The sequence below is a fragment of the Marmota marmota genome, unplaced genomic scaffold, assembly GCF_001458135.2.
Source record: "Marmota marmota marmota unplaced genomic scaffold, marMar, whole genome shotgun sequence".
NCBI classification, from domain to species: domain Eukaryota; kingdom Metazoa; phylum Chordata; class Mammalia; order Rodentia; family Sciuridae; genus Marmota; species Marmota marmota.
This window is the reverse complement of record NW_025999968.1, coordinates 19207829-19234259: the sequence shown is the minus strand read 5'-3', so window position 1 is coordinate 19234259 and position 26431 is coordinate 19207829. Positions and strand designations below refer to the sequence as shown.

The window sequence follows — 26431 nt, the reverse complement described above, 5'->3', positions numbered from 1 at the left end:
AAAAAGAAAGGTTACAAATACTGTACAAAATATGAATTGAGAGTTATTTTTAGTTCTTGTTTTTTGTGGTCAATGTTTCCGATATTTTTAACTTTAAAATCCCCTTTTAGGATTATCCTTTCCTTTAGTCCCTTAATCCAGCTGCCTTCTCTGCGACAGTCCCTAGACTCTCAAACTTATTCTCCTTTCCCCATCAAAACTGACTTTTCTTATATCCCATTCTCCCACAGCCATGCTAATTAAAGGGAACTAATCCAGGAGCTGACTTATGATAAAAGATTATTAGAAAACAGTAGATTAAGATGGAGCAACTTTGACTACATTTATTTAATTCACTTATTCCCAAACCTGCTTATTGTACTCCTCCCATGTTCTTGGCCCTGTGGCAGGAGCTATGAACAAAACAAAAATAAATAAACAAACAAAAAGTCCATTTGGGGTTGCGGTTGTGGCTTAGCAGAAGAGCACTCGCCTGGTGCATGAGGGGCCCCTGGTTCAATCCTCCACACCACATAAAAATAAATAAATAAAATAAATACAATTAAAAAATATTTTTAATTCCATTTACTTTAAAGTGGAAATATTTGATTTTTTACAATAACTTTATTTTTTATTGTTTTTTTAAAAAAATTAATGACAGCGGAATGCATTAAAATTCTTATTACACTTATACAGCACAATGTTTCATATCTCTTTTGTATATAAAGTCTGTTGACACCCATTCGTGTCTTCATACATGTACTTTGAATAATGATGTCTATCACATTCCACCATCCTTGCTAATCCCCTGCCCCCTTCCTTTCCCTTCCATCCCTCTGCCCTATCTAGAACTCATCCATACTCCCCGTCCCTACCCCGCTGTGAGTCAGCCTCCTTATATAAGAGAAAACATTCGGCATTTGTTTTTTGAGGGTATTGGCTAACTTCACTTGGCACTATCTTCTCCAACATCATCCATTTGCCTGCAAATGCCATGATTTTATTCTTTTTTATTGCTTAGTAATATTCCGTTGTGTATAGATACCACATTTTTTTTATCCTTTCATCCACTGAAGTGTACCTAGGTTGGTTCCACAGTTTAGCTATTGTGAATTGTGCTGCTATAAACATTCATGTGGCTGTGTCCCTGTATTATGCTGTTTTTAAGTCCTTTGGGTATAGACCGAGGAGAGGGATAGCTGGGTCAAATGGTGATTCCGTTCCGAGGACTCTCCATACTGCTTTCCATATTAGCTGCACCAATTTGCAGTCTCACCAGCAATGTATGAGTGTACCTTTTTCCCCATATCCTCGCCAACGCTTATTGTTATTTGTATGCATAATAGCTGCCATTCTGACTGGAGTGAAATGAAATCTTAGAGTAGTTTTGATTTGCATTTCTCTAATTGCTAGAGATGATGAACATTTTTTCATATATTTGTTGATTGACTGTATATCCTTTTCTGAGAAGTGTCTGTTCAGGTCCTTGGCCCATTTGTTGATTGGGTTATTTGGTTTTTTTGGTGCTTAGCTTTTTGAGTCTTTATATATCCTAATGATTAGTGCTCTATCTGTGTGTGAGGGGTAAAAATTTGCTTTGCAATAATTTTAGAAAAGAAGATGGGACTTAAGATGGGATTTGTGTCGGGGCTGAATCTTGCAATCAGTGGTAGGCTAACAGAGCCTTGGAGTGTTTTGGTATACTTAAAAACTATCATATTGGGTAAGTCTTGATTTTACCCATGTGATAAGCTATGTTCTTCATAATACCATCACACTTCCATTTCTGCTTATCTAACAGGATGACTTCTAAAAATGAGAAAATAAATCTCAGTGATTTTCAAAAAGAAAGTTCATTGAGTACCATCATACCCAGCTCAGTGTTATGCCATGTTAGATCATTAGTACATTCACTGAAGAAAATAAAATACAACCATGACTTGAGAATGAGTTCTCATTTGTGCTTCTTCTGTATTCTTTGTTGTCATTGACCCATGGCACTTACTTGTTTTTCTGTCCTTGTCTCACATATTTGGTATGCCCCTTGAAAACTCATATTGTCACATCTTAGTGTCCAGTATGAAGTAGAATTAAATGTTTTCTTGATAATCTACAAAATGTTCAGGGACATTGCACAGAGTACATAAATGAACTACTTTGAAGAAAGATGTTTGGGATGATTAATTTTATGTGTCAACTTGGCTGTGCCTTGGGATGCCCAGATAACTAATTAAACAAATTTCTGAGAGTATCCTTGAAGGTGTTTCCGGAAGAGATCAGTATTTGAATTGGTAGACCATTTAAAGCATGTGGCCCTCCCCAGGGTGGGTGGGCATCATCCAACTTGTTGAGGGTCATAAAGGAACAAAAAGGTGGAGGAAGATTGAATCAACTCCATTTTAATGATTGAACTGGGCCATTAATCTTCACTTGCTTCTGGACTACTGGTTCTTGGGCCTTCAGACCTAGACTAAAATCTGCTATTAGCTCTCATGTGTTTGAATTACATCACTTGCTTTCCTAGGTCTTTAGTTTGTAATTGGAAGATCTTGTGACTGCTTAGCCTTTATTATCATGTAAGCCATGTTTCTCTAGAAATTCCTGACCAATACAATAGTAATGCTTACTGAGTATTTCTTTGTGCCAGTTGCCATGCTTAGCACTTCCTGTGCATCACATAATATAGTAATCACAAGAACCTATGTGGTCTGTATCATATTTTAACAGTTGGGGAAACTTGAGACTTAAAGGGATTAAATGTACCTTATTTAAGGTCAGGTAGCTTGCAAGATCAGATAAGAGGATGGTACCATGCTTCTAAACTTTATTGTCCTAACGCAAATCTATGCTTCAACCTCTGAAGTCTATATCCTTCTATAAGGCCTTTCTGTGCAGTGATATTTGCTCATCACTTATGCTGGTCATTTCTATCCTCATGGCTGGCCAAAGTTATTTGGCTTCATCTTTTTAACTAGGGATTATTGCTCTTGCCAGGAAAGTTTACCTTATAGTTGCAAATCCAGAATACAGTTTAATTCTAATGTTCCACCTTGATTTCCATTTATGAGGCAATAATTTCCATTTTGATATGGCTTAATGTCTCTTCTTCCTCTTTATATTTTATAGTCCACGTGGAACAAAAGTTTGAGATTGTCTTTCCACATTGAGTCTTTGGCTTCATGTTTTATAGAGCTGTTAAGCTAGTGGCTATGAGCCAGTTAGTAGATATGTTTATCCAGTACTTACTGTATGTCCTTTATTTGCTTAATGCTATACTGGCTGTTGGATAATAAATATCTTAGTCTCCTTTTACCTGACCTTTCATAATGTTGCAACATTGGTATCTGTACACTTATGTTATATAGAATAAACACCCAAGTTCTGCCTGAATTGTCTGCAGATTATTTTATGGAGGTCTTTTCAACTGTATTATAGTTGTTTACTTCTTCTGGACCTCTCAGAACACCAAGCCCAAAGTTTGAGTGCCTCTTAATGATGACACTAGGGGAATGGCATTGAATCTGTTACAAGGAGACCTGACTTTTGGTCTGGCTTTACAACTATTTAGCAGCAAGATTTGGATATTTCTTGTCTGCGTCTTGGTGGGCCTCACTTTTCTCAATTTAAGAAATCAGAGCATTGTTCTAGATTGCTAGGTCTTTTCTAGCTTAAATTGTGGATTGTGAGATTTCATATTTTTGGCAATTATCTGATATATTGGTTCATTTTGGTGGCATTAATAGAAATAGAAAGATTATGAGTGGACCTAGATTTGCAAAGATCCTATTAGGTTCAATTTTGGATATGTGGGATTTGAGGAACACTAGGTTATATCATTATCTAGATGTCCTTTAAGAATACAGGTTTTGATTTGAATTAGAGGCATTGTCATTCTCACTGATATCTTTAGATAATGCAAATTAAAGGCGCCAGTCATGGCAATCACATAATTACAGATTGTTAGATCTGAAAGAGATATGCAAATCATATAGCCTGCCTTGTTTTACATACAGTGAAACAAGATTAAGAAATGGAATTTTCCCAAAGTTACTTAACAGCTACACCTGCAGATCTGAGCCCCCCATCTCTAAGCTCCTGTTTCATCCTTCACTAAGCTATTTCTTATAGACTGTTTTTAAACATTCCTAGTATTTTTTGAAGGTAATAAATTCACTAACTGTAATATAACCAAATACATACAAAAAAATATTTGTAAAAGTTAATTCAGCTCTCTGGGAAGGAAAAGCAATCAAATAGCATCATCACTGTATCCACATTTGACCTCTGTTACTAAGTGGTACTATATAGAAACCACTGAATTGTGCAGTTACAGGGATATGGTTTTGTGGCATCTGTTGAAAGTTAAATCATGGTTTATAGTCCTGAATGGTTTTTTGTGCCTTACGTGAGGTACTTAATCTCTTATCCCTGCCTAGGTCCTGTGCTAGGTCTAGGGTGTGGTACATAAACACCAGTCTGATAGTGTTGTAATTCTGTATAGAATATACTACCAAAATATGTGTTTGTGGTGGGTCTCCATTTTGTCCTAACCAAGAATTGAATCCCCATGACAAAGGTCAAATGGAGATCTGGCATCCATTTCACTCTTTGCAAGACGTAGTCTCAAGAATATGTAATACAAATAACTCCTTGCCAGAATACTGAAAGGAAATGATTGCATTTGAGTACAATGTATTCTACAACAATAATTTAGTGTGCATGAAATTTAAAACTGCTGGCTTTTCACATATTATTTCTAAAAAGAAGACTTTAAAGCATTGTCCTCAATGTGTTTTGCTTTATGGAATATTCTTGAAAACTACAATTTAAAACCAAAGAAACTAGAAATCCTAATGACAATAGTTTTGAGTTACTGAATTCTCCAGTAAAGTACTCTATCTAGTTTACTGTGTTTATTGATTTCTCCTGAATTGCTTCTCCTCATGAGCATTAGTTTACCATAGTAGTTCTCTTATGATCTCATAGTAGCCTTAGAAGCATCACTCTCAAGTCTTGAAACCTGCAGTAGTGTCTCTGTTTTACACGGTACTACTTGGCGTTTTATATAGGCGAAGATCATATCTACTTTTTTTTACCCACTCTCTAGTGCAGGACCTAGCTTATAGCAGGCATTTTATTATTATTATTATTATTATTATTATTATTATTATTATTATTATTACTGTAGATGGACACAATACCTTTATTTTATTTTATTTTAGTACCAGGGATTGAACTCAGGGGTACTTAACCACTGAGCCACACCCCCAGCCCTATTTTATGTTTTATTTAGAGACAGGGTCTTACTGAGTTGCTTAGCACCTCGCTTTTGTAAGGCTGGCTTTGAACTCAGGATCCTCCTGCCTCAGCCTCCTGAGCCTCTGGGATTGATTATTGGCGGTGCATCACCATGCCTGGCAATACCTTTATTTTATTTATTTATTTTTATGTGGTGCTGAGGATTGAACCCAGTGCCTTACATGTGGTAGGAAAGTGCTCTTCCACTGAGCCAAAATCGTAGCCCTAATGAATTATTGTTTTTAAATGAATCATTGAATCAATGAATGGAAAGCAGTACTAACTAGTTAAACAAAAAAAGCAGATAATTAATACATTTATTCATTTATGTATTTTAAGGGAATATCCAAAGCCTCTAGAGGACAGATTTGAAGTTTTTTGAGAGAAGTCTTTGAAAGAAGTTTAACACACCCACTAAACAGTAGGATTAAATGGGGCTCAAGCCATGTTTTAGTCCTCTTGCCTGATGCCAGTCTGTAAAATAGGCTTGTCATAGTAGAAAAGGGTCCATGATGGAAATCTTTGTAAAGTTGCTTCAGCCAAAAGGACTTTTCCAAAACCTACCAACAGAGAACATGCTCAGGATGTAGGCAAAGCAACAGGCTTAAAGCTGGGCCCTGTTGACTTTCCTCCAAAGATCCCTACGCTCCCTATATAATTGTCTATCTAGTCAATCTGGGCAAGACAGGAGCAAGAAATTCATTCTGCTATGACTCCTTCCTCACTATGTAGCTACCATTTAAACTCCTTTATTTGTAAAACTGGAGTATCAGTGTTAGTCTACTTGGCCAAGATATTATGAAAGCTAACTTAAGACTTTTTAAAATCCACAGTTGAAGCCACATTTTTATGCAGAGTTGCCACAATAATATTTGTTTTCTACCTTAGTGGTTATTCCAAGGCCAGAAATACAGTAGTATATATAGTTGTTATATATGGTGTGTTTTAATATTCTAAAAAGAATGTATGGTTTCAAAAGGAAAGATCTTTCTGTTCCTTCACAGGTTTTTAGCCCATTGAAGCTAAAAAAAAGAAAAAAAAAGAAAAAAAATCTGCAAGCTTTTTTTAAGTAGAGGCAAAACTGGCATTTCACTTATGGGAAAATTTTGCAAAATTATACTGACTAAAAGTGATTTTTATTTTGGCTTTCCTGTGAAGCCAACTAGAAAGGCCAAAAATTACTGGCATTGCTTTTGTGTAAAACCTTTCTCATAGACTCTACTTGTAATCTAGCCAAGTATATAATTCAGGTCATCAGTGACACATATCCACGTAGTGTAACTGGTCAGTGAACAAAGTATTGCCATGAAACATGGCTGTGATATCACCATATGGACAAACCAAACTGCACAGATTACAGCTAAGGAAACTTTACATTAACAGACTTGGAACAGACTTTCCTAAGCCTATCCCTGCCCCCACCGCCCTCAGTGGGAAAGCCAATTGCTTACTGATTACGACAGCGACATCACTTGGCAAACATTTTGGCCTGAACTCAATATGTGACATCAGGCTCCTTTAGGGTTTTCCACATAAAACGAATTCTCCAAAGAAAACAGAAATTGAGCCTTAATTTGAAATCCATTATTACATCCTTTAAGGTCTCATTAACTATCCTCAGTCATGTATTTCTTAATTTTTATTTTACTTCTATGTAGATATTAACCAACACTTAAAATATGAGTGCTAACCCCTCACAGTGTTTTTTCAGAGCTTCAATCAAATAGTTCTTTGTAGCTACCCTCACTTGATCTTTCTTTATAGGAGTTATGATATCTTTCATTTTGCCTAGGTAAAACAAGTATCTCCTAATTAGGGAGTGGTTCATATGACTTTGCTCTAAAGGAAGTAAACAATATTCTTTGACCCTATAGGATGAGCTAGTCCTGATTTTATGAGGGGTGGTTGTGAGTTAGAGAGGAAGTACTCCCACCAAAGTATTTACTGACAGTGTTTTCTGCCCTGTCATCTGAAAATGAGACACATCACTGGTATTTCACTGTTGTGTGTAAGCACCTTCTCTGAATGTATTTGCTTGAAATAATTAGTTTCCTCCACTGCCCACTTGATTAGTGGTGTGTAATTCATACTTTGATACACGAAACCTTAAAGCAGGTGGAAACCAGTTATGCCTCACAAATCCTGTAGGCTCCCTACAGAAAAAAATTGGGATCAGGGAGGGTGGATATGAATACGCCAACAGTGCCAAGATATGGAAATTGTGATATTGTAAAGGACAAGCAGAGGAAGAACTATTGGTGCTTCATGTAAGTTGAGAATAAGTTTAACATTCTCACACCCAAAGAGTTCCATCGGGAAGCTGTTCCTGGCAAAAGGAAAAAGGTGAGTATTCTTTTATCATCTGGAACAGCTGAACAGTCTCTATTCACTTTTTCCTATTTCTTGGTATTGGCATAGTCAGTTTAATTATTCTTTAGGACAAAATTTATATCCTATAAAACCTAAAAAAAAAAGGATCTCTTAAATTCTTTAACTGATTTGATACATGTAGAAATACCATTCTTAATATATCGATTCTTCCTTCCCATTGCCTTTATTCCCACTGATCTTTGGTTCCAGTTTCTCAGTATTATTTCTCTTTGGTCTCTTGATTTATGTAATCATTGCAATCTGCTTCCCAGGGTTACAGTATTACTTCTGGATATGCTTCCCAGCCTTCCTCCAAAAGATAGGAGAGATACAGCAGTAAATATCAGAACTGTACCCACAGCCCTTCACATTGCCACCCTAACTCTGTACCTCTTGCTTTTTTTTTTTTTTTTTTTTTGGGATAAGAAGACTTTTATTTTTTTTTATTTATTTTTTTATTGGTTGTTCAAAACATTACAAAGCTCATGACATATCATCTTTCTCTTGCTTTCTTGTGTGGTAAAACCCCTGGCAGAGACAGCCTGTGCTGCTTTATTCCAGGGGCAGGCAACACTCTGACTATGGTCAGTAAATGTTCACAATAATGAAAGATGAAAGAAGTGTCTATGTTCAGCAAGTTGGTGCCAAATAAGTATCGAGGCCAAATGAGGCCACTAGTGCCAAACCACAGGGGTTCAAAATAATATTTAATATAACATTGTCTCATTGAATAACAAATCATATTATAATCTTTGAGTCTATAATCTTCCCGTGGTGCCAGATTTCTCATCCCCCTTTAATCTGCCTCTGTAGATATTTCTACAGAGTTCATAAGGGACAAGTTAACAAGGATTTCCTTCCCATTCACCCCCTGCCTTGTGTGTAATGAGCAAAAAACAAACTCCTAGAGAAAAAAAAAGGACTGGATTATGGATTCTCTGGCACTCTGAGCAAGTGTCTACCATGAAATACACTGAAAAGAAATGAAAGTTTGCCAATAGCCTACATATTGTTATATCTTCAGCTACCTAGCTAAAATATGAATTGAAACTTTTGAATAAAGCAGTTGATTACTAGTGTTTCAGAAAGGAGAGCTCATAGGTATGTTGTGTTTGTTTGTTTTTTTCCTCCTTAAGTACCCCTGAATTCAATCCCTGGTACCCACCCCCGACAAAAAAAAAAAGAGAGAGAGAGGGATATAAACTAGGCATGGTGCATACAACTGTAATCCCAAGGGTCAGGAGCAAGGATTGCCTCAGCAACTTAGCAAGGTACTAAGCAACTCAGTGAGACTCTGTCTCTAAGTAAAATATTAAAAAGGGCTGGGGATATGGCTTAGTGTTTAAGCACCCCTGGGTTCAATCCCTGGTACCAAAAAAAAAAGAGAGAGAGAGAGAGATAATTGTCCTTTCAGTTTAAAATAGATGCTCATACTTTCAAAGTTGATTCAGAATTGAGCATCAAATCAGAACAAAATAACCTTCTTTCTACACATGGTTATAAAATGTTTATCAACCAAACTCCCTGTTTTGCAACCAAGCTTCTTAAAATACTGTCTTATATGGCTGGGGTTGTGACTCAGTGTGATAGAACGCTTGCCTAGTATGTGTGAGGCACTGGATTCGGTCCCCAGCATCACATAAAAATAAACAAATAAATAAAGGTATTTAAAAATAAAAAAACACTGTCTTACAAAATAAATAAATAAATACTGGTTTACATATTTAAGCTTCTAAATTCTCATTTCTTACTTATTCTTCAAAGAATTATAATTTGGCTTCTGCCCTTCCTGCTTTTTAAAATGGCTCATTAAGCTTTTCAGTATCTTGTTGCCAAAACCTGGGACATTTCTCATCCCTTTTTGTATGATTTGATAATATTCAGTTGTTCCCCATTTTGTGAAAGTCTCCCTTGGCTATGTTTTATTACCTTCTTTATCATTTCTTTCAGCTGTTTGCCATTCTTTCTCAGCTTCCTTTCTTGACCCCCTTTCCTCTGAAAAACTGCCATGCACTGATGTATCCCAGGGTTCCCTTCCCAGCATTACCTCTCATAGCTTCAGCTGTCACCCACTGCAAATCCACATCACAGCCCATCCTTTTCCAGACCTGTATTCTGACTATGGATTGTCTTTATTCTTTTCACTAGATATTGGGATACACTGAGGTCTAAAATAGGACTCCTCTTGCCCGCCTCTCCTTAAATAAAACCTTTGCCCCAGTCAAAATCCTTTAACAACAAAAAGCTTGGCCATATTTCATGTCTTGGTGAATAACCAGAGTCCTTCTAAATGACTCCCTGTGTCCCTGCTCGTCTCTCCAGTCACTTATTCCTGTTGACTGTACATCATAATATATCTTATTTATACTCCCTCATCTTCCTTATCTGGGTTTTACTTCCTAAGTGGGCTTCCATCCTCCAACCTAAAACTCTTCCAGTCTTTCCCATGTTACTATAATAGTTATTTAAGAAGCATGGCTGATTGTCTCGTTTTCCTCTCAGGTTTTCGCTGGTTCTGTCTTGCCAACAGTATGTAGTCCAACTGCTTATGGCTAGCCCTTCTTTTTCTCATCCTGTACTCCCACCCATGCTGTAGCCATATGGAAAGCCTGCGTTCCCTCAGCATCCATGCTCTCTTCTCACCTCTGTGCCGTTACACTTGCCTTGAATATAGTTTCCTATTTTGTTTGCCTAAGGACTAGACTCCTATGCCTTCTCTGTACAGCTTCACCAGGGTAATCCCTTGCATAGTTAGGTGCCCAATGTATTGCTTCCATAGTTTTGATCGTGACTGGTGATTCTTGTGTTGCATTGATAATATCTTTAACCATGTCCTTTTTTTCCTTGCATTGGACCATGAGATCTTTGAGAACAGAGGCTGTGGCATATTCATGCTTCTATCCCCAACACTTGGGACAGTGCCCATCCTATAGTAACAAGTTAGTCATAGTTTGCAGAATGGGTCATTGTTTCATCCAAAACAGCCTTACCTTTCACATTCCTGTTCTAGTAAGCTTATGAATTCATCACTCTTCACCATATATTCTTTATGTTTTCTTTTTTCTTCCTCCAACTGCAATATGGTTTGCCTGTGGGATTTTTCTACCATTAAAAGTTGTTCCAAGATTCGTCTGTGAGATTCTTTATGTTTTTCCACGACTTTGTCCAACTACAAAAGAAAATGCATTTATAACCTGTTAACTACAATACTGCCATCTTTCATTCTTTTATAAGTGTCTATTTTGACTAATTTCAGTGGTAAGTTTTTGATCTCATGGTTTAGTTTTTATCATTACTCATGTTAATTGATACTTTTTTGTCGATACATTTTTTAACACAAATGTTTTTTTATTGTCACCAAAATTTTCCAGGGAGAATAATCTGTATCTCTGTGGATATCAGAATGCTTTCTTCGTGTCCCTTTTCTGACACCCTTGCTTCTCTCCCCAGAGATTTTAATGATTGAGAGAGAATCCTTGTACACTGTTTGATTCTGCAGTTGCCCTGGCTGATCTCTTCTGCCCCGGCCTACCCCCAATATTGTCTGCCAGTGTATATCTCTTGGATCCCGTGGTCTGTTTTGTTTTTATTATGCATCAAAGTATTTTCATTAAAATAGATATATAGATAATTCATCTGCGTTGGTGTGTAGTATGTGTGTGACCAAATGTAAGTACCAAGTCCTTTCTAGTTTTCATAGCACCATACTTATGTCTTTGTTATAAAATGATCACCCTGCACCTGATTTATGTTTGTCTTCCCTACTAGATGATTAACTCCCCAAGGATACAGTCTATATCCACTATTTCCTAAAATCTTAGCATCCAGAGTACCATGCTTCATATAAACACCCTTTAGTATATGTTTACAGAGTGAAAACAAAATAATTGGGTAAGGAAATCAAGAAAGAAAGGAAGAAAAGAAGGAGAACACCTAGAGCAAAAGTGGCTCAGGATCTTAATGATTAAGATCATGGTTTTGAAAGCATGGGATTTCTAGATTAAGCATTAGATGCTGTAACTGGTATGTTACTTGCCCTTTGCCTTTATTGTAAAAGATAGAAAATTTGTTACTCAGCATGACTTTACAGCCATATAGCATTTTTAGGATATTAAGTGGGCATCCCAAAAGCTATGTACTTGACCAGAAATACAAATGAATAGAATTATGAAAATGTGTGTCCCAGCATGTAGAACCCAATGATTTCTTCTTTTTTTTTTTTTTTGCATTTTTTTAAATTTATTTTTTAATTATAGGTGGATACAATATTTTTAAGTAAATTTTTTATTTATATATGACAGCAGAATGCATTACCATTCTTATTACATATATAGAGCACAATTTTTCTTATCTCTGGTTGTATACATAGTATACTCACATCAATTTATGTCTTTGTACATGTTCTTTGGATAGTAATAATCATCACATTCCACCATCATTAATTACCCCATGCTCCCTCCTTCCCCTCCAACCCCTCTGCCCTATCTAGAGTTCATCTATTCCTCCCATGCTCCCGTTCCCTATCCCATTATGAATCCGCCTCCTTATATCAAAGAAAACATTCGGCATTTGGTTTTTTGGGATTGGCTAACTTCACTTAGCATTATCTTCTCTAACTCCATCCATTAACCTGCAAATGCCATGATTTTATTCTCTTTTATTGCTGAGTAATATTCCATTGTGTATAGATGCCACATGTTTTTTTCCATTCATCTATTGAAGGGCATCTAGGTTGGTTCCACATTTAGCTATTGTGAATTGTGCTGCTATAAACATTGATGTGGCTGTGTCCCTGTAGTATGCTGTTTTTAAGTTTTGAGTATAGACTGAGGAGAGGGATAGCTGGATCAAATGGTGGTTCCATTCCCAATTTTCCAAGAAATCTCCATATTGCTTTCCATATTGGCTGCACCAATTTGCAGTCCCACCAGCAAGTATGAGTGTACTTTTTTCCCCATACCCTTGCCTACACTTATTGTTGTTTGTCTTCATAATAGCTGCTATTCTGACTGGAGTGAGATGAAATCTTAGAGTGGTTTTGATTTGCATTTCTCTAATTGCTAGAGATGATGAGCATTTTTTCATGTATTTGTTGATTGATTGTACATCATCTTCTGAGAAGTGTCTGTTCAGGTCCTTGGCCCATTTATTGATTGAGTTATTTGGGTTTTTTGTTTGGTGTTTAGCTTTTTGAGTTCTTTATATACCCTAGTGATTAGTGCTCTATCTGATGTGTGAGGAGTAAAGATTTGCTCCCAAGATGTAGGCTCTCTATTCACCTCACAGATTATTTCTTTTACTGAGAAGAAGCGTTTTAGTTTGAGTCCATCCCATTTATTGATTCTTGATTTTAATTCTTGTGCCACAGGAGTCTTATTAAGGAAGTTGGGGCCTAATCCCACATGATGGAGATTAGGGCCTACTTTTTCTTCTGTTAGATGTAGGGTCTCTGATTGTATTCCTAAGTCCTTGATCCATTTTGAGTTGAGTTTTTTTTTTTTTTTTTTAAAGATACTGAATACAGAAACCCCTTTACACTCATTTTAGAGAGAGAGAGAGAGAGAGAGAGAGAGTGATTTTAATATTTATTTCTTTTTTAGTTCTCGGCAGACACAACATCTTTGTTTGTATGTGGTGCTGAGGATCAAACCCGGGCCGCACGCATGCCAGGCGAGCGCGCTACCGCTTGAGCCACATCTCCAGCCCTTGAGTTGAGTTTTGTGCATGGTGAGAGATAGGGGTTTAATCTCATTTTGTTGCATGTGGATTTCCAGTTTTCCCAGCACCATTTGTTGAAGAGGCTGTCTTTTCTCCAATGCATGTTCTTGGCACCTTTGTCTAATATAAGATAATTGTAGTTTTGTGAGTTAGTCTCTGTGTCCTGTATTCAGTACCGTTGGTCTACCAGTCTGTTTTGGTGCCAATACCATGCTGTTTTTGTTACTATTGCTCAGTTGTATAGTTTAAGATCTGGTACAGTGATGCCACCTGCTTTACTCTTCCTGCTAAGGATTGCTTTAGCTATTCTGGGTCTCTTATTTTTCCAGATGAATTTTATGATTGCTTTTTCTATTTCTATGAGGAATGTCATTGGAATTTGATCAGAATTGCATGCAATCTGTATAGTGCTTTTGGAAGTATGGTCATTTTGATAATATTAATTTTCTTTATCCAAAAGCAAGGTAGATCTTTCTATTTTCTAGGGTCTTCTTTGATTTCTTTCTTTAGGATTCTATAATTTTCATTATTTGGATCTTTCACCTCTTTCATTAAGTTGATTCCAAAGTGTTTTTTGGTTCGTTTTTTGTTTTGTTTTGTTTTGTTTTGTTTTTTGAGGCTATTGAGAATGGGGTAGTTTTCCTCATTTCCCTTTCTGAGAATTTGTCACTGATATACAGAAATGCCTTTGATTCATGGGTGTTGATTTTATATCCTGCTACTTTGCTGAATTCATTTACTAGTTCTAGGTATTTTCTGGTGGAACTTTTAGGATCTTCAAGGTATAGAATCATATCATCAGCAAATAGGGCAAATTTGAGTTCTTCTTTTTGTAAACAATATTTTTATGTGGTGCTGAGGATCAAACCCAGTGCCTCACACATGCTAGGTGAGCACTCTACCTCTGAGCCACAACCCTAGCATCCCAGTGATTTCTCTTGGACCTTTAAATGCTTAAGCTGGTTGTTTAACTTTCTAATATGGGTTTATGTAATTTTGAAAAATATTTTATTATGCAATTGTTGATGATTTTTAAATGCCAGTCCTTTTGTGGATGCTAGAACTGCTAAGTTGTATTGTCTGCTGGCAGAGGCACTGTTAACTGATGATCATTTTTGAACAGGGAAATGATATTCTTTTGTTGTGGTCTCAAGCCACTACAGCCCTCTCAAAATCCTATCTTACAGTTGCCCAAACTTTATAATGCATTGTTAGGGAAATTCAAATCAATTGCTTTTAGAATTTGAAAGTAAAAAATGAAAAGATGAGCTTCAATTTAGGGAAGTTACCAACTGATTTAGAAAAAAAAATTAATTTAATCCGTCACAAGAAAGGCTGGAAAGAATCAGTTCCTTTTATTTAGTATATGTCCAAATAAGTGGTGTTCCTTCCTACAGCCTCTTTCTGTCATTTCTTTTCATTACCAATCTGATCTTGCAACAGTGGGATTAGTTTTTCTCCTATGGAAGACCGAAGGCCCTTTACCTTCTGCACCCGCTGCCATTTCAGCCCCGTTTCCATTCCAACACACTTTCCTCACCCAACTTTTAGCCACCCTGGACTTAGAAATCACTCTGCTTTTACGCAGTGCTGAAACCTAGAAACCTTTTCTCCTTCATCAATTTTCACCAAAACTTTTCCTGTCCTGTTCAATCCTTAAGTAGCATTGTTTTCTCCTTGTATCAATGCCTAGTTCTCTGGGTTTTGCTTCTGTCACATTCCATGATTCTCAAAAGAGTGGTTTGAATTTACTACATGCTGTTCAGTGGAACCACCAGGCAGCTCACGATTATATCAGCTGCAGAGAGAAAGCTTCCAAATAAAAGTGTTACTGTTTCTGAAGATGTTTTAGCCTGTATTAGAAGTTTTATTCTCTGACTTCATTTCTTCATGTTTAGAATGCCTCTCAGAAAACAGGCCAATGGTTTTCACTTCAGTCTGTTCCTCATTCCTGACAGATCAAATGATGGACCTGATGCTCCCTGAGTAGATGTGAGTTTGGCCAAGCCACATGACTATTTCAGTCACTCCAGCCTTCAGGATCTTCATATACAATGTGAGTGGTGGGAAGTAGATTGTTCACAAGATCAGTTCTAGTGCCACAATTTTTACAAAGAAACCAGTATTTTAAATACCTATTCTGACATAAGTTCCTGGTACTATGATAGTTGCCATGGAGAATGCAAGAGAAATTGAACTTAAGTGCGTACACTCTCACTAGGAAGATAAGCTAAACACATGCAATCATTAGGAGCAGTACACATGGCATATCATTAAGTACAAAAGGACAATCAGAGAATGATTCTCCCTTTTTTATATATTCCCAGTTGGAGATTGAGTGAAACTTGGGAAGAAAACAGGAAGACTCATAAGTCATTTCAGGGATCATCAGATACAGAAAAATTGAAAAGATGGCTTCCTAGTGTTTCCTGTGCAATGACAGACTCCCAGCTTATCAGTTCAGCCACCTGATATGATGTCCTACCCCCATCCCATGATAAAATCCAACTAGTTGCCAGGGATGAAGAAAGCATAGTATATCCCATTAGGTTGGATTTTTGGTTATCCTTCTATGGCCATAGGGAATCAAACACAGAGAAGTTTTCTGTCTTTTTTCCCTTATCTGCTTAATATCTGTTTAGAAATTAATGATGACCTTTTTTTTTTTTTTTAACACACCCCAAGTCACAGACCACCCTGATTTGGGCTTGGTCTTCTTTCTGTGCTATGATTTTGGTTCTCTTTGTTATTTTTTCTTGTCTCTTTGTAGATTGTCCTTATCCTTTCGTTTTGTTTTGTTTTTGTTTTTATTGTTTTAAATTAACCCTGAATATACGGGTAGGGATAAGCTAATCTGAGAGAGCAGAGAAATTGTTTGATCTTTTTAGTCTATCAAAAGTAAACAAATACGCTATTAATTTCAAAATATCCCTTCTTCTTCCTTGACTGTACTGAAACCTAATTTCCCTTGTAAACACTGGAATCTGAAAAATAAATAGTTTCTCGTTGCCTCCACATCTAGAAGAGAAGGTATAATTATCAACTCCATGCTGCCAGTGCAAACCTTCCTGAAAGCCATTAGTTGTTTCATCCTCACTCTGAATGGTGATAATCGTCTCTCATGTTCAGTTTGATCATCTGCTGAGTTGTATTTGCGGCTGAGGTTGTGGCTCAGTGGTAGAGCCCTTGCCTAGTACAAATGAGCCCCTGGGTTCGAGCCTCAGTACCACATAAAAATAAATAAATAAAATAAAGGTATTGTGTCCAACTGCAAATATATATATATATATATATATATATAGTTGTATTTTTATTGCAGGCACAGAAACTGGGGAACAAATTACAGTTAAAGATTGCAAGCATTTGTGTTGAGACAGAGTATTTCCAATATCGAACTAATCTTGACATAAATTTGAATCAGTCAATTTCATTTTACACTGAAGTCTTGACAGTTATGCCCTTTGTGGATTTCCATTAGGGGTACATTTACTGGTCACTTATTTTCACTTGAGTTCTTACAGGTTGAGGGCTTTGTGCCTAATATTGTTTCACAGTCAGTATGTGAAGCACCAAGATACAGTTTTAACATTGTTGACTTGCGTGCGGCCTCGGCTCCTTTTGTTTAAAATTTGGATTAAGGCACAAGTCAACAGACTCTGGGTGGTCTTATCCTCACCCCTCAGAGAAGCAGATTCACATGACCAAACTCCTTTACAACTTGGCAAGATGGTAGTCTTCTCTCATGAGACACCCAACACAATAATAGCAAGGACATTAGAGGTCACTCCTGAGGTAGAATGCCAGAGCTTATGTGGAAGAAATTTGTCCAAAACTTGCTTTCAGTCACTCCAGCCTTAACTCATACTCTTTGCTGTTTCCTTTTTATAAAAATGAAAAATTATGAAATGTTCCATTGATGTCTCAGAGGAAAAATAGAAAAATAAAACAAGGATGCCAAAGAGTTTCAGAAATGTCAACAAGGAGAGAGCAAGAAGTCCTTCATCTTGTGCAGTGATGGCCATATTGGGGCTGCTCACCTTTGCCATTGTAATAGTTAGGCACATTTGGCTGGGGAGAGGTCTTCCCTATCATTAAACTTTTGAAGGAAAAAGAGAGTATATATCTAATGTCTATACTTTTAAAAACTTTTTCTTGGGCAGTTCAGATCATTTTCTTGAAATTATGACATAATTTCAGTGTTTTCAAAGAAATTAACCCCCATGGCTGAACTTTTCTATTTTTTAAATTTTATTTTTGGTAGCCATCAAGTACCTAAAAGAAGTACAGGCCCTTGGGGGGCATAGGGTGGGAGTTCATGAGCATGCACCACACACATACATATGAGAAAAGGAGGAATTCTTGCATTTATTATGTTTCAGTCTGATATCAAGAAACCAACCTAGTAGAAGCATCCTATTATTCATCTCTTTCTCCCAAGAAATTAATAGTATTTCTCTACTTTATGTACATTTTCAATGCATTAGAAAGTAAAACTATAGGCTGGGCATGGTAGTGTACACCTATAATCTCAGGAATTTGGGAAGCTGAGGCGGGAGGATCCCTAGTTCAAGGCCAACTCAGCAACTTAGAGAGAACCTCAGCAATTTAGCAAGACCCTGTCTCAAAAAATATAAAGGACTGGAGGTGTAGTTCAGTGGTAAAGTACCTCAATCCCCAGTACCAGGAAGGAAGGAAAGAAAGAAGGAAGGTTGGCTGGAAGTCTGGTTGACCTCAAAGAACTGGAAGGGAGTTACAGGTGCTGCCTCCTTACAGACCCAGTGCTTGACTGACTGTTGAGCTTTGCCTTCCTCCCGGGACCCACCCTGATGTGGTGCATACCTCATTCATTGGTTTCTCATAGATGTCCTCCTGCCAAGGAATCGATTTTGCTTGAAAAGCATCTCTCTGGAGAGCTTCCAACACCTTTTTCGGAGTAACAAACCCATACTGAGCTTCCAGCAAAGCCAAGTCCATTTTTTCAGCCTTTAAAATACCGATGACTTCATCTCGAGCCTGTAGGAACAAAAGATATTTCAAAAAGCCTACTTCATCTACCAGCAGTCTCAGCAAATGATCCCTTGTGAGAGTTAATAGTGATTTTTCTTCAGTTTCAAATATAAATAAATCAGATTTGGTTATAAGACCTTTTGGAAAAGGTAACAAAACTACGTCCTTTCATCCTTCTTACAGTCTAATTACATGCTAACAATATTTTAAAAAGTCATCGCTGTACAACATTGGGGAACTATATTTTCTTATTGTGTTTGACAAGCAGATAACCTAAATGGCAGTCCTTTGAGGGATAGTGTTTTAGGGAGTAGGAAATAAGATTCTCCAATATGTGTAGCTAGCTGTTTTTCGATTTTTATATAAATTAAAAGGTAATTATGCCATGGCCAGTCTAGGAACAAGTTCACATCAGGTGCAAAGCTCCTATTATTATTTAAACCAATCCAGAAGTCATCTAGCAGCATGGTTACCAATACTGTGTGATGAAGTGAGTGGGCAGAACAGACAGAGGATGTAACTTTTCACAACATGTATGCCAATTATATGTCATAATGACACCCCTTTTAGATGTGATTAATTGCTCTTGGAGTTGGCAGAAGAGAATTCTGTGTATGTGTATTTATGCTTTGCTTCCACGTACACACAAGTACTAACCACAGATACCTATTTCTGTGGCACCATGCAGACCAAATTCACAACCAGCTTTCCCCGGGAATCATGCCAGGGATCACTCCTAGCCAGCTGACCTGCAGTTCTCCCTCTAGAATGCTGAGAAGAAATAACAGGTCATCTCTTGAAAGATCATCTGCTTGGTGGCCATTGCCATTGTGTAGCTTCTCTGACTTGGGACATGGAAGAATTTCATCCAACTCAATGGTGGAGTCTTTGTCTTGCTGTTTGTGCTTCATGTTCTGGAAATTCTGGTCTTTACTGTGTCTTGGAAATTGTTTTGGGGCTGAGCCCTCAGGGTTAGTGCTTCTGGAACGCATTCTTTAAGGCCTAGAAGGAGAGAAGATAATTTGTAACTCTTAATGGAAGTAGAGTTTTATAAGAGTACCTATTACTGTTTTAACAAGTCTGCATTCTTGTTACATTTACACAGCCAAAAAGTTGGTCTTTCTGATCTCTACAGCAGAGAGTTATTAGCAGAATCATAAATCACAGTCTTATTTACACTTCTGCTTTTAAAGTCAACATTTTAAAAACATCTTCTGCTTTAATTAAGGCCACTTATGTCCAGAGGTAAACAGACTGTGTTTGAACTTCATCCACCAAACATTCCACCACAAGGACCCAGGTCATATCTCCAACCATGGCCTAAATGCTTACTTGGAGACATGCTTGACATAACCGTAAAATGATAAACTTGCTGTTTTGCCTTCAGATTCACATTGTAGTATTTCTTTTTAAAGTGGTTTGGTTTGAGGTGTTATGTGTGTGTGTGTTCATTTTGTTTGTTTTGTTAATATTTTAGTCTTTGGTGCATTAGGATAGAAGTGTCAATTATTAATACAGAATACTTCGGATTATTTTGTTGTAAAAGCAAAGTTTAGTATTAAAGGAATGAAGGCTTGGTTCCTGGCAGTGTTCCTAATATTCTGATAAAATTCAGACTCTATCCTTGGGTAAGTCAAATTTAGGAACTTCATGTCCAAAAGCAGAGACACTACTGCTTATAGTATTTAACCATAGATATTTGAGGGCCACAACAGTTTCATATTGTATAATTATCCAAGTTAATTTATAATAGAAAAATTGTTTCATTTTACTTTTGAAGTTTCTGACTAATAAAGAAAACATCATTTAAACTTAGAGTAGACTCTAATTATATCTAAGCAGTTTATTAATTTTGCTTTTTCCCCCCACACATCATGAATCTTTTATCATCACTGGTAGCTTACTTTTAGTTTGTAATAATATTTCTTTAAAAATATGAAAAACTCAAGCATACAGAATACTATATAAAATATAATGAACCACTGCTTACATGCTACCATGCAAATTTATCAAATTTTACTAATTTACTATACACACAAACGCGCACGCACACACACACATACATACATATATATATATATAAAATAATTTTTATAAGTAATGTATTATAAATGCAGTCAAAAACCCCTGAATAGCTCTTTGGAACCATTCTCTTCCCGTCCACTCCAGAAATAATCACCGCCTTGAACTTGGTGTTTATCATTCCTGAGCATGTTTTATACTTTTTAATGCTTTTAAATACTTTCTGAAACTTGCCTTTTAAATCCTGTATTATAAAAATTCTTCCTTGTTCCATTTTACTGTAGTTCATATATTTTGATTGCTGTGTAGTATTTCATTATATGAATAGTCCACCATTTACTTATCCATCTTATTATTGATAGATTTTGAAATACATTACTTTTTCTCAGTATTAGAGAAAGACATTCTTAAACATTTTTCACCTTGTGTACGAGTATTTATCCTGAGAACAGTGTTTAGGGCACAGCAATGGGATTTCTGAACTCTGGAAAATCCCACTCAACAACTAGACATTATTGCTGTCCCAAAGGGACAAAGTGTGAGAGTTCTCAATGCTCCATTGTCTTCATTGGTACTTCATAAATTTATAATTTTTGATAGTATGTTAGTGGTCTTTGCCCATTTTTCTCCTGTGTTGTTTTATTCTTTTGGATTTGTAGGAAGCTATTACATACTCAAACTACTAATTTGTTGATTATGTTCAGCTCTTGTCTTTCCTAGTAGGTAGGTTATATTTTTACTTTAAATCTTTTATGTTATTAAAACTTACAGAAATTTTAAGTTTTAATTTAGTAAAAGTTATCAGTTTTTTCTTTTCTCTTTTTGACTAACACACATTAGTTGTACATATTAATAGGGTTCAATGTGATATTTCCACATAGTCATATAGAATGCACGATCAAATACAGCCTCCCTGGATCCACTCTCCATGCTTTGCACAACTACTATAATTCCTAGTCTACATTCAGCTCAATTTTCTTTTAGCCTCCACACATGAGAGAGAACATGCAGTGGTAATATAAAACAGTATAACTCACTAGACTAGAATCACACTGCCAAAGTCAAATTCCTGCATTGTTACCAAATATAAAACCTTGAAAACTTATTTAGTACACTGTGCCTCAGTTTTCTCATCTATAAAATGGGGATGACAATGCTAGTATGCTCATAACCTAAGGTAAGGTTGCTATGAGTATTCAGTAGGTTAACATGCTTATAATGTGCTTGGAACACAATAAGCATTAGCTTTTATTATTATTATTAGACTTCAATAAATATTAGATTTTATTATTAATATTATTATGAACTTTATTTTAATCTCCCAAGATTTTATATCAAGCTTTTCTTAACTATATCTTTATGCATTAGAAAATTTTTTTCAAGAAGGGAAAAAATTACCTCATTGATCTATGTGAGCTACGGCTACAAGGAAAAAAAATTACAAAAATAAAAAAGACTGCCTTTGCCTGGGTGTTCTGTTTAAGAAGTGATTCTCACCTAGCTTACTGGTACCACTTGAGACCTCCTGAATAGTGGGATACTGAGTAGTGGGATACTGAGGCACAATGTACTAAAGAGACCATGAGGACTTCATAGCCAGCCAGAAGGGCTGACCATCCCTGGGTTCATGGTCCTGATCTGTGAAGTGAAGGGGATTGGCAGGTGATTTGTAGGATGCCTTTTCCCCTGTGAGATATGATTCTTGCCACTTTCTTTTAGCATAGATTACCAATAGTATATTTAAATGGGATGGATTTGTGAGTCTGCGTATTATTGGAAATCTACATAAATCTCTGTGCTTCCAGTGGATATGGAGTAAGCCTATGTTCTAATGACTTTCACTAGGGGAAACATTACAACTAAAAGATAGTTCTTAAGGAAATAACTGTAGTATTAATTTTGCCCTGAGAATTCTTTATATCCTCACCTTAACAATCAGGTTATGAAAATAGAAGTTGAAGGTGTTTATTGTCTTATATGTTTATTATTTACATGTTTTATTTGTTAATAGCATCCAAAATTTTCACTTTTCAAAATTTTGACAAGTCACATAATGTGTTGTCATCATAATTAATGTTCTTTCTCATTCGTCTCCATCACACTAATTTATTTACTCTTTTAGGCACTGGGAATAGAAAGATGGTGGTGGCAGCAGCGATAATTGTAACAATAGCTAGCATTTACTGTACCAGGCACTCTTCTAAGTATCTTACATGTATTAACTCATTCAGGATTCACAGCAAAGTATAGAAAAGTATTATCTCCATTTTACAGTGAAGAAGTAGAAGCACAGATAACTTACTGAATGGAAGAAACAAAAACACAGGCAATTTCTGAAGGTTGTGTTGCATAGCTAATAAGTGGCAAAACTGGGATTTGAATGATTCAAATCTAGGTAACCTGATTCCTGAACCCATACTTTAGAAATCATGCCCTAAAACCAGTATGCTAAATTGCCCAAGACATGCAGATACCATCTGGGAAAAAAAATGGTGATAACCCTACTGAAGAGAATATTTATAAATAAGTGCAATACAAATGAACAGTGACCTGGAGCAGTAGTCACTGGCTCTTCCCTAATTTGGATATACTAAAAACTGGTAAAAAATGAATCTGTTCCTGTGTTTGCACATGAAGGACAGGACCATCTGTTTCTTTTGTCTTTCTTTTTTTAAAAAAATTTATTTAGCTGTGAATAATTAAATCCATGGCTTCATGTATGCTATGTGCTCTTATCACAGAGACAGACCCCTCCCCCTAATATTTTTTATTTCTATTCTCCAGGGGTGTATCTGACCCATTCATAATGGGTGTTCAACAGGATGACTGGCTCCTTCTACTATGTGGCCTTCTGTCTCAGACATACATTTCCATTTAACAAACCACTCTAAAACGGTGATAATGGCAACACTGACTCAAAATTCTGTGGCTCATACTGCAGCTTCAGCCATCTTGCATCTCTACTGGGTGGGGTGGCCTAAAATGCACTCTTTGTCATACTGACCTGTACACTTGTTGCACTACTTGGGCCTCAGCTGTGCTCCCAGTGGATTTTTAACCTCCAGTAGCTAGACCTAAGAGTCTCCGGACATTCCAACAATGTCTCATTTTATAGTGAAAGAATATCACTAAGCCAGTGCAGATTCAACAGTGGTGGGGAAAGACTCTACTTGTAGATGGAAAGAGCTCCAAGGTCACATTGCAGTGGAATGAAAGGAATTAAATGCAGCCATCTTTGAAAAAGTCCACCACACCTACAGATTCAGAATTTTTTGAAAATCTAATAAAAGTCAAGTGAAAAAGAGTGATAAAATATAGCTGGGTGTGGTGGCACACACCTGTAATCCCAGCAACTTTTGAGACCCAGGCAGGAGGATTCCAAATTCAAGGTCAGCCTGGACAATTTAGCAAAACCCTGATCAAAATAAAAAATAAAAAGGGCTAGGGACATAGCTTGGCGGTAGAGCAACCCTGGATTAATCCCCAGTACTACAGGAAAAAATAAAATAAATAAGGAATAATAAAATATATTTAGTTCTTTACTTCTTTTAGTTTCCTGAAGATATAAGGTTTTTTGTTTGTTCCTTTAAAGGACTTCTATGATCCCTCCTATGTTTTTCTCTTATCACATATCCTTTGGAGAACAGCAGCCTACTGATAAGAATTAACTTGTATTCTGCTGCTAATCAGAAAGGATTCTCTTGCTCAACCAGTTTTCTTTTGTTTTGTTTTGTTTTGGTATTAGGGATTGAACTCAGGGCCACTCAATCACGGAGCCACATCCCCAGCACAGTTTTGTATTTTATTTAGAGACAGGGACTTATTGAGTTGCTTAGCACCTCGATGTTGCTGAGGCTGGCTTTGAACTCATGATCCTCCTGCCTCAACCTCCCGATCCCCTGGGATTACAAGCATGCACCTCATCGCCCAGCCCCATCAGTTTTATACAAGGTGTGCCTTCCACAATACCAAGATAATGTAAACTTTTATTAGCAGGGTAGTTTGTAAGCAACCCTGAGCTGCTGCAGAAAACTGAATAGAGTTCTGCATACATGCTACCTTCTCTTACCTCACTCTTAAGTGGGTTAGGTGAAATCTGCCAAGAGAGCATAGGTCATTTACTAGTGATGATATTTATAAATGGTAAAAAAGGAATGGCCTGTAAAGTGATTAGAATTTCTCTGAGCCCACCAATTCTCTTCGGGGACTGGAGGTAATAGCAACATTCTTGCTGATTAATGAAGCACCACTCTCATTGGATGGTTCTCACACAGAACCATCGTGTGCAGACTCCTGGTCTGCTGAGTGTGTGTGTCTCCACATGTTTATGGTGGTGGAATTTCCTTGCCCTTCTGCCAACAACCACAAAATAATCGGTAATGAGAGGTAATTAAGTATGGAGAGGAAGAAAACAAAGACATGAATTTCATGATACTCTCTTGCTTTGTATTATCAGTGACTTCATTGTTTCTCTTGGCAAATTTTTAATGCATCTGTGCTTGGCACAGGGGTGCAGACTGGGTAGAAAAGTATAGTAACAGACACAGTGGTTTGAGATTTTTAGGTTACCCGCCTCAAAAAAAAAAAAAAAAGAAAGAAAAGAAAGAAATGGAAAGTTGCTTTTATTTTTAGTAAAATACCAAGTAAAGGTGATTTCTTCTTTTCATAAATTGTGAGCATAAATACCTGATAGGTTTGCATGGAGAACATCTGCATATTTGTCAATGTAACAAAGCTTAAAGCATTCTTATCTGTAACTATCATAGCCATAGAAGGTCAGCCTTTGAGAGTATAGACCAGGAATCAGGAAATCTGGCTTATGATCCCAGCTCTGCCTTTAATTAGCCAGGCTCTGGGTTGTCACTTACAAATGAGAGTGTTGGGCTAGGTTGCCCCCCACCAAAGATCATTCAGGGTAGAATGAGGACCAGGGTTGTTTATCTTGATCTGTACCATACTCTTATTCCCTAATGGACCCCCTGACAGCAGGGTTATGGCCTATGACTAGATGATCTCTGAGGTCCTGGGACTTCCCGCTTTAGAATATTGTGATTCTCTGTTGTCTTGTATCTATGGATACAAAAACCATGCAGTTGGTGGTAAGAAGTAGATCGTGCTTTGTTTTCCTATGTAGTGACCTCCATCAATTTTTCTTGGGTTTGAGCTGGTTGAAATCATGATGGGTCTTGGGAAGAATGTGCCCATGTAAGAGGACACCTTAGTAGAATTTGCAATTATTTACTTACCTTAATTACAGAAAATGTCCAAATATAAATAGAGGCCTGTTCTACTCACTATCTACCCCAACATACACACCACCCCAGCCAGCTCCTTGCCAGATAAGTTAGATTTTTTAAACCTTTATTTATTTATATTGTATATAAAAAATAATTCATTCTATATAATTTGATCATTTTATCCTTTATATACCTGTTTGTGTTCAGGTTTGAATTGTGGAAGAGATATGATAAAGGGATATTTTGCTTGTGTAAAGTAACTTTGAAAAGTCTCCAAAGGAATAATTTTTGATCTTGATCATTTCATATGATATTGTGGTAGCCAATTAAAACTCAAATTTGAAGAAAATAAAAATAATAATTTATTCAGTACTTACCATATACAAACCTGTTCTAAATGCTTTCCTTTTATTAATTGATTTAATCCTCACAAAACTGTTATGATCCCCTCTACACACATATACACACACTCTACAGAAGAGGCAACTAAGACTTGGGACTATCAAATAACTTGATAAAGGTTATACCACTAAAAAGCAGCAAAGCCAGATCCTACTTTAGGCAGTCTATCTTCAGAGCCCACTAATCACCATATTATATCTACTGAGGTCTCTTTTTAAAAAAGCATTGTATTAAAAGGAAAATCCTGGTTTAATACCAATGTATTCATTTGTGAAACACCTACTCTGTCAGGCTTTGTACTAAGCAATATCAATTTGGCTTCCTTATTTTCATATTCAAGCTATATTGAACTCTGAGTACCCCAAATTATACAAAAATCTGAGTAAATTCATGAACTC

The 26431-nt window shown here is 36.7% G+C and overlaps 2 protein-coding genes across 5 annotated transcripts in view; one reads left to right on the top strand and one right to left on the bottom strand.

The window, feature by feature from the left end:
• The window catches only part of Cmss1 (cms1 ribosomal small subunit homolog), a 330444-nt gene that overhangs the window by 87953 nt on the left and 216060 nt on the right, over nt 1-26431 (top strand). The gene's annotated exons all lie outside the window — the stretch shown is intronic.
• Filip1l (filamin A interacting protein 1 like) overlaps nt 1-26431 on the bottom strand; it is a 270009-nt gene that overhangs the window by 84500 nt on the left and 159078 nt on the right. The window contains exons 2-4 of the mRNA XM_015478586.2: nt 19122-19374; nt 18205-18378; nt 10638-10816 (exon numbers count right to left, since the gene is read on the bottom strand). Of these exons, the coding sequence (XP_015334072.1) occupies nt 10638-10816; nt 18205-18378; nt 19122-19364 (596 nt within the window). The 5' untranslated portion in view covers nt 19365-19374. The remainder of the gene's footprint in view (nt 1-10637; nt 10817-18204; nt 18379-19121; nt 19375-26431) is intronic.